Source organism: Macadamia integrifolia, chromosome 12 (assembly GCF_013358625.1).
Source record: "Macadamia integrifolia cultivar HAES 741 chromosome 12, SCU_Mint_v3, whole genome shotgun sequence".
In the NCBI taxonomy this organism is placed as follows: domain Eukaryota; kingdom Viridiplantae; phylum Streptophyta; class Magnoliopsida; order Proteales; family Proteaceae; genus Macadamia; species Macadamia integrifolia.
Genome location: NC_056568.1, coordinates 7,135,834 through 7,144,960, shown reverse-complemented (window position 1 = coordinate 7,144,960; position 9,127 = coordinate 7,135,834). Strand labels below are relative to the sequence as shown.

At 37.0% G+C, this 9,127-nt stretch overlaps 1 protein-coding gene across 1 annotated transcript in view; it reads left to right on the top strand.

The window, feature by feature from the left end:
* Nucleotides 1-2,699: 2,699 nt before the first annotated feature.
* Nucleotides 2,700-9,127, top strand: part of LOC122058156 (V-type proton ATPase subunit a1-like) — a 67,238-nt gene continuing 60,810 nt past the window's right edge. The window contains exons 1-4 of the mRNA XM_042620675.1: nucleotides 2,700-3,057; nucleotides 6,297-6,341; nucleotides 7,153-7,275; nucleotides 7,465-7,572. Coding sequence (XP_042476609.1) covers nucleotides 2,917-3,057; nucleotides 6,297-6,341; nucleotides 7,153-7,275; nucleotides 7,465-7,572 — 417 coding nt within the window. The 5' untranslated portion in view covers nucleotides 2,700-2,916. The remainder of the gene's footprint in view (nucleotides 3,058-6,296; nucleotides 6,342-7,152; nucleotides 7,276-7,464; nucleotides 7,573-9,127) is intronic.

The following is a 9,127-nucleotide window of genomic DNA, read 5'->3' as shown; positions in this document are numbered from 1 at the left end:
GTTTACCTGCTAATCATATAGACATTCAAAGAATTTACAATTCACATAGTATACAGTTAACATCGTTGACGATTGGTTGATAGAATAATAGGGCGTCATCTCCAAATAACAGGTGTGTGAACTCAGGTGCAAATATGATTACCTCAAAATTGTAGAATAGATTACGTTCCCACATTGCAAATAGAAATCAAGACAAACACTTCATGATAATTATAATGAATACCAATTTAAGGGACAGCCGAGTTAACAAGGGATGTATTAGTGATTACCATAAATTCCATCACAGCCTTGAGGGATGCCCCCATTTAATCCTATCCTGCGCCTTAATCATTTCAAATTTTGAAAGCAATCAAAATCCTTCGACCTTTTTATTTATTCTATTTAAAGCAATGCATAGTGTCATCAGCAATAATAATAATATAGTTTCAGAAAAAAAAATAATAATAATAATATTGATTCAAAGTCCGAATTGGAATTGAAGCATTTTTTTTGGTAAAGAATTGGAATTTTTTTTGTTTTGTTTTTTTTTTTTTTTTTGCAATGAAATGAAAAAAAGGGTGCTTCGCCCCATACAACAAGTAGTGCTTCCATAAGACCAATGGGCGATAGTGGGGCATGCCAAGACTCGAACCCACAACCAGTCGACTCGAGCGGTGATGGGTTGAGGGCATTTTCACCACTAGGCTATCAAACCCATTGGTAGAGAATTGGAATTGAAGCATACTACATCGTTACATGGTAATATAGATAATACATCCACAACTTTAGCACGAACAATAATGTTACATTGCCACATGTCTGATTTGAATGGTGAATAATACCAAGATGAACATACGTTAAGCCCTTTTGTGGACTAAGGGGCCAAGGGAGGGGGTGGGGGTGTAATTCTAAGCCCGCACTGGTAGATTTGATTGAACCCGACAATGGATGTTTACAATGCAGGTAGCTAGTCCGTTAGGTGTCCGATTGAATCGACATGTTTATATGTATGGCTTGAACCGACTTGTTGCAGCATGACCAGCTCCATCCCTCTAATACTACATAAAATTTATATTTTGCTACTAGTAAAAAACTAATTAAACTTTCTCACCCTCTGTTTTGTAATGAGATTCGATTTTATCAAATTTTATTTTGTAAGTAGTAATGGTCATAACCTTTGTTTATTTATTAATTTATTACTTAAAGAACAATATAGTCTCATATCATTTATCTTATTTATTCAAGATTTGCGTCACATATTTCTAGGCCTCCAACCCACTTAACAAAAAAATTTAGGATAGGCATGTTTAAAGTCCGTTTAGACTTAAATAGATCCATATCCCAGTTAAGGCCCATTCAAGGTAGCCCGATATCGACCGGCCCGATTATAAACCGTACTATGCCCCCAAAGCTATGCCCGTGTACTTTAACGGGCATTAACGATGCAAGACTTTCAAGTGATCAAGCCCGATCAAGACCAACCCGACCCGACCGATTGACACCCCTAGGAGGGGGTGTTGAAGGGGTTAAGGGAAGTATATGGCAGTTTGTCAATTACCCTTATTTCACCCATAATGTATGGAATAAGCCCTTGTGCTAATTTTTCTTTCTTTTTTTGGAGTGACTATTTGGAATGAGATATTTTCAAGTGCATCAACCCCTTCTAATGCACATTTAATGGTTGGAAAACTTGAGATGCATGCGCCAATGTTGCCAATCATTCGATGTGCTTTGGAGGGCTGATGCACTTGAGAGGATCCAAGTTCAGACAATTTCTCTTCACCCATGCTGAATGGAAAATCCCTTGTGTATGGGTTTGGAAGTTCTTGAGATGGATATTAGGAGCAATGAGAGGGTATTATCGGCTACTTATAATGACCTTAGATGAGTGGGTGAACCCTACTCAATTGGTAGATGGATTTTATTTTATTTTATTTTAATTTTATTATAGGGCAGTGGGGGTAAAATAAATGGATCCTATTTCCATTCACTCATAGGAATCCCTATCCCTCATCATGGCCACCCATAACATCATATTGGTATTGGGAGGTGTGGTTCCGACTTGGTACAACTGAATGTGGGAGATGATGATACATGATCACATCACTAATGAAGTTTCCTTCGCTACCTGAGAAGGAAAACTTAATCTCAAAGAAATACTAGTTAAAACAAGAGCAATGATAAAAACTTGAGTATATCCCAAAGGGAAAACCATGGGATCAAACATTAATATTGATATCAATCCCTAATTGGTCAGGTTCAAGTCAAGAAATAACCTCTAAACGAAACGAGGTAAGATTGTATACATTATGATCCTCTTAGATCCCACGATGACGACGGCCTCGTGCATTAGATATAACCTTTTTATTGAATATTAATCCATAGCTTGCCGATCTCGTATCAATCCGATAAAGTATTGGTATCAGTCTCGTATTGACTGAGACCGATACGGATCCCCGATATTAATTACGATACCAGAAGAGGTGCATGCCGCATGCCCAAGAGTCCGCCCATTTTAGAAAGAAAAAGATTATGTGGATGACACGTCGGACTTCGATTATTCTTTAAACACTTTCTTAATTTTGTCGGTACTGTAAAAATTAGAGACCCTAAAAGTCTAACCCATTAGGCTTTGGCTTGAGTCGCTTGACCCTCCCCAAATAATACTAAATTCGCATATTTTTTTTTATCACCTTAGTATTCCTCCGCACATTTTCTCCACTAAATTTTAGCTTTGAAAACAAAGGCGAAATTCCCGATTCTAACGGCTGTTGCAACTTGCAAAGCGAAAAACTGAAAACCTGGCCCAAGAATAAGCGAGCGAGAGAGCCACAGAGAGAGAGAGAGAGAGAGAGAGAGAGTGAGTGAAGGAGGGGGTGTATTTCAGATCTGGAGATCTAAACTTGCGAGGGGGAGAGGTTCTCTGTTGATTGGAAAATGGAGTTCTTCGACAACCTGCCAGCCATGGATCTTATGCGTTCGGAGAAGATGACCTTTGTTCAGCTAATAATACCTGTTGAATCTGCTCATAGAGCCATCTCTTATCTGGGCGAACTCGGTATTCTTCAATTCAGAGACGTAAGAATTCATCTTTTTGACTGGTTTCAGATTTTTTGATATGCGCTGGAATTTCGGTTTGCTTTGATCTATTGTTGATTAAATTGGATTGGTCTTGTAAGTTGGTTGACTTAGAGGGTCTATGGTACAATGGAAAAGGAAAATGCTAATCCGGATGTAATTTACCTTTGGATCTCATTGTCTGTGCGCCTACCTTTTGATTTGCTGTGATGGTGGATTCGGCGTTGTTGGAAATTAGACTTGTATTTGAATGCACTTTGTGGCGGATTATTTTTACCTGCTCTAGATCTAGGCTGTGGTGTTTGTTATAGGAACTCATATGAACGCAAACTTGCAGGAATACCTCAGGAATAGTGCAGAATTTGAGGATTTATGTATTTGTTGAGAAACATATTATTGAAGATAATGTAAAAATTGGTATCTAATTAAAGGAATCAGATCAAAATCTTGGAATAACCTCCTATTAATGACTCTTTGCATTTATATGATGGCTCAATGGTAGAACGGTACATTTGCTGGTTGGATCGGAGGCTAACAGCTGTTTACCCTCTCAAAGTGACTTAAGACAATAATAAAATGATCTCTAGTTCCAGTGAATGTGTCAACCACAGCATGGAGGGAGTAGGAGGATGAGGAGTACTTCAAGCAGCTTGCAAATGCACCCAAAACTCAAACATAACAACAACAACACAACTCAGATAGGGGTCGGCTACATGGATCCAAGAGTGCAAAAAAAAAAAAAACTCAAATAGTTGAATCAAATTGATGCCCCAAATTAGTTGTTTAGCATCACAAAATTGCTGACTCAGTAAAAAACTTTTGTGGTACTGGGTGAATTTTTTATTTTCTTTAATCAAGGCAGGCATTCGATCCTCTACCAGTAAGCAAGAATCAACTCCCTCATCTGTCCTTTTCAAACTGCTGTATGCGGTTAAGATTGAAATGTCACCAGTCCATTGTCACATGCATTTTGCCAATTAGAGACCAGAAAACACACATCCAGCTGACGATGAAGCGCTAATACTGACGGTAAAGAAACATTGGGAGGATGGAGGTGATGTCATTATTTTGGTTTGCAAGGTTTATTCCAAGAGATTTTTTTTTTCATTTTTGAGAAGGGTGATTGAATGAGTACCAATTACACTAGAAGATGCCTTATCTTGGAGTTTCAACTTGATTAACCAAAATGCAAATTACAATATGCAACTTCTGCAGATGTCACAACTTCACAGCTTTATAGACTGTCCTAGTTTACCATGCAATGCATGCATGAGATCCGCTAAAAAAATAAGTCCATTCAAGTTTTCACTATTATACATCATTTAAGAATAGACCGGGTTTTCCTTCAGCCACGGTGGTTTCAGATGGTATTTTGGGGAGCATACTAAAACCCTAGGATGGAGTAGTGAACGATCCAGCCTGCTGGAGGAAAACTTTCTCCTGTAAGAAAACTTTCATAGTAATATCCCTTTCTAGTTAAGATTCCACTTCTTTATGTGTGACTGTACGAATTAGTCTGCTCATTTATTGAATTGTCATATGAGTTACATACTCCTTCCGACAACCTAATCATACCCTTATAGTAGGTTTGTTAGAACTCCCTTGGCCCCTTCTGAATGTTTTCAAGTATTTCATCATTTAACCTGATGAACTCCTAGCCCACCATTAGTTACTCAGTTTTAATGGGCTGGCAACATACATCATGCAGCTGCAGCCAACCAGTGAATCAGTAGCATTTATTCCTTCCCAGAATTTTTGCATTTATATGTCCATTTACTTATTTTTATTCTTCACACCTTCACTTTTCTCTACAGTTGCAAAAACAGCAGAACCCGTTTGTCATTCATTCACTTTGCTTGTCAGACTAGTCAGTTTGAATGCTATATTTTATGAGTTCTTGTTGCCTAAAGTCCCCAAGAAATCGGGGAATTTTAGCTTGACTTGTTGGAGTTTTGTGAACCTGGGGAGAATGATGTTGGAGCATGGTATGTGCTGAACAGTCCACAGAAGCGAACAGCTGAAAAACTTTTGATATATGCTCATGAGCTTTTAGTTTGCCTAAAAATGAACTTTTCTTGCACTTCTGCATGGGCCTAAAGAAGAACTAGATTTTGGCCCCCATATGGACTTGGCTGTAGAGAGGGGTGTACCTTGGCGCAAAGGTAAAGTTGCTCCATTGCGACCTAGTGGTCGCAGGTTCGAGTCAGGAAATAGCATCTCCATGAAGCGTGGGTCAGGCTGCATACATTATAACCCTCCTCAGACCCTGCCATGGCGGGAGCCTTGTGCACTGTGTACGCCCTTTATATGGACTTGGCTGTGGGTTACATTTTGGGTTTATACTCTGGCCTCTGCCACTGGGTTTCCTTTTGACCCATTACCCTATAACCTGTAAGTTTTATAGCCCACTTGTGCTCTACAGCTAAGTTGGGTCCCACAGTACAGGGGAGAGAATTTTAGTCTTGGATAATTCAGAGTTTTACATTTTATCTAAATTTAGGAGATCCCCTTTTTTTATTTGACTTTTGTTAGTCGAGTTAAGTCAAGTTAGGATTTTTTTTGTGATGCAATTTAAGCAGGCATGGTATTCTGTTGGACGATTGTTATGTCAACAAATAGGTCCGTAATTGAACATGTGTGCAAATTATTTTGACTTAACTTAATCAATGGATTTCAGTTTCTGGCTTTCTGCTATAATTTACGAAGTAGGAGAGGAGAATATTGTATTTCTAATCTGTTGTTTCCTTCCACCTCCCCTCCTCTCAGTACCATTCAAAATAAAAAGTCTACCCTTAGATTTTACACATAGAGTTGTTTCTTTAGTCCTACCATTAGTCTTCATGGAGAATGGTACAAAGTATTGCATTGCTAGGCTGCCCTATATCACAGGGGCTTCTTTTGCATAAAATTGCTTTGATGCTACATTGCTACCAGAGTTCCATTGGTTTCTGCTTCTGCAAGTAACTTGCAATTGCTGCACATCACATCTGTTAAATAAGTCAAAAGTCCCCTCCATGGATCACATAAAGGCCATGCATTACTTCTGGATTTTGATGGAAGGTATGGAAAATTTGTGAATCTAAATTCTTCCTGTGTTTGTTTTCAATGAAAAGAATCTTGAACCGAGTCTTCCATATGTTATTCTCTGTTTGGTTAACCCATAATTGTGGAATTGTATGCGTATGTTTGAGTTGATTGGATGAGATGTCGTGACCTTCTTACTTTTTTGTTGATGGCAGTTGAATGATGATAAAAGCCCTTTTCAGCGAACATTTGTTAATCAGGTCTGTGCTGTTCTGAACCTTGCTCCTAAATTCGATGTGGCTGCAACTTATGCATGTTATGGCTGAAAGCCTTCTACTATTATTTGAGATGTGTTTCACTGCCTTTATTTGCTTTAAAATCAAGTGTTTCTGCTTTTCATGCCTGGTGAGTTTAATTAAATATACATACTGTTTTTCATCATAAAAATTTTCCTCGGTTTTATTGGCTAAAAATATTTCCCTTATTGTTATATAACTTGCATGATATTGTTAGACTGCTTTTGGATTTTGTTGATAAAATTCATGATTCGGATTTTCCGAGTTGTGAAAAACTTTGTACCCTTTATTTGATACTCTAGTCTGTCTTTCATTCATTCAAAATTGTGAGGTGAGTGTTATCTCTCTTCCCCACCCCCTTTTTATGGTAAATATGTTGACTGCTAGTAATCAACTCGTTTTTTTTTTTCCTCTAATTTGGGTAGTTGGACCTTTTTTGGACCACCTCCTTTTAACTGTTTATTGTAATGTATATATAAATGTCGCTCCAAATTCTAATTAAACTTGAAATCCTTAGCATGAATAGCTAAGGCATAAATAGAAATTAGGAAGCAGGTGGCTCCTATTCAGTTATTCCTCTTTCCCGGGGAACTTGTCTACTGAACTTATTTAATGTTGAGAGACATTGGTATAGCTCAAGAAAGCATGTGATGACTGTCCAATAGAAAGCCATTGATTACTTTTTCAGTTTTTCCCCATTTTCCAAATATCGAGGTGTTAATTCATGAAACCTGGTTTTATCTTTTGAGATTCATTTTTGTGAGATGTGTCGTAGGTAAAAAGATGCGGAGAGATGTCACGGAAGCTACGATTTTTCAAAGATCAAATCAATAAAGCCAGTCTGCTAGCTCCTGCACATCCTACATTGCAACCAGATATTGACTTGGAGGAACTGGAGGTTTGTCTTTATTAATTAGCTTTCTTGGGCTGATGAGTGAATTTCCCTTTTTTATCCGAGTACCTTTTTCTTTTCCCCATAGTTTATTTTATTTATTACTATTTTGTTGCCCTGTTTTATTTTTTCTGGATGAACTGTGTATTTCAGCTACCTGATAGGGATTATTAATTTAAGTCTTCTTGATTTCAGATACGACTTTCTGAGCATGAAACTGAACTTCTTGAGATGAACGCAAATGGAGAGAAATTGCGACAGACTTACAATGAACTCTTGGAATTTAAGATGGTATTGCAAAAGGTAGGGGATTCTTATCAGGTCACCAATCTTGAGATAAATCTTGATTAGGGGCCATCTTTTGTTTGTCATCCTCTAGGTATTTGGCCGTATTTGCAACATGTTGGATTTTCTTCTAATAAATTATGAATTTGTGAAACAATTCCATGTTAGTATTCTTTTTCCGCAAGTACTCACAATTCCTTTACTTTTTGTAAATCTTAATTAATTTAAGGTATGGGTAGCTCATTATCATTGAACCATTCTCCTTCACTTCTTTTCCTCATGTTGATCTTTCACTAAGAGCCTGATAAATGTTTGGAATAATAAGATAGTTTTTTTTCCTTTGCATATTTATGTCTTGTCCATAACTAACGAAATGAACGAATGTGGCAGTTGAGAATATTATTTCATTTTACAGTTTAATTTAATCAATCGACAAAGTAAGCAAAATAAAGAGGGATGATGGAGCCTCAAAATGCTAAATTCAAAGGATAACTTCTTTCTCGTCCCTGGTCGGAAATTTGGTATTTGGATTTAAATATAATAAATTATAGTCCAAATAATAATTGTTTTTTAGTTCTCAAGGGGATATGGGTCTTTTTTGTTTGCAAGAATTTGGAAAATGCTTTGAGCTGCTATCATGTGGCCTATATTGCATGAGATTAACTAGAGGACTTTTGATGGACATTCCTTTCTGGCTTGGAGGGTAGCTTCTAAGGCTAAAGTGCTAGAATTTTAAACTGCACTATGTAACAAGCATAGGAACTTGGCTCTGAGAGATATATGTGCTAATTAGATTTATTTTTAATTTTTTTAAATTAATGTTTTGGGGCCTCTTTGACTCTGTGTTTTGGTGACTGTACCAACAGGTATGGGATGCACTCTTTATCAATATAATAATAATAATAATAATAATAATAATAATAATAATAATAATAATAATAATAATAATATAAGGGTCCATTAGTGTGTGTATTTCATTTGCTTTGTGCCTTTGTGCCTATTATGTCATCATATTTAATTACATATGTAATTGGAATCTGTCGAAGAAGACATGGGATGTGCTTTCCCACTTCTCTCATTTTCTCTGTCCTTGTATTCTTCTTCCTCCTCTTCTCCCTTTCTTGTCCCTTTCCATTCCTTCTTCTATGAGAAACCACAAATTTGACATATCAAATTTGTCTCTTTTGTACTTTCTTCTCTTACTTCTGGGTGTTCTCTTCCATCTGTTAGTAAATATCGACTTATTAAAAGATGCAGAAAAAAATCAGTGGTTTTCTAAAAGGAAGTGGCAAGGTTCTCTTCCATCTGTTAGCAAATATTGACCTATCAAGAGGGATAGAAACAATGGTGGTTTGGTAAAAGAAAGTGGATAGTGAGTAGAAGGATGTAAAGTGGAGGAGAATTTAGAGGTATCTTCATGGCTGTAGGCTAATTCATTAGCACATAGAATTTCAAAAGTGGAAGATGACTCTTTTCAATGGTGTAAAAGCGTACATATCTATCCAAGCACGGCTCGAAAACTCGTTGATATATATATATATATACACATATTTTACCGAAACGAAACTGCATA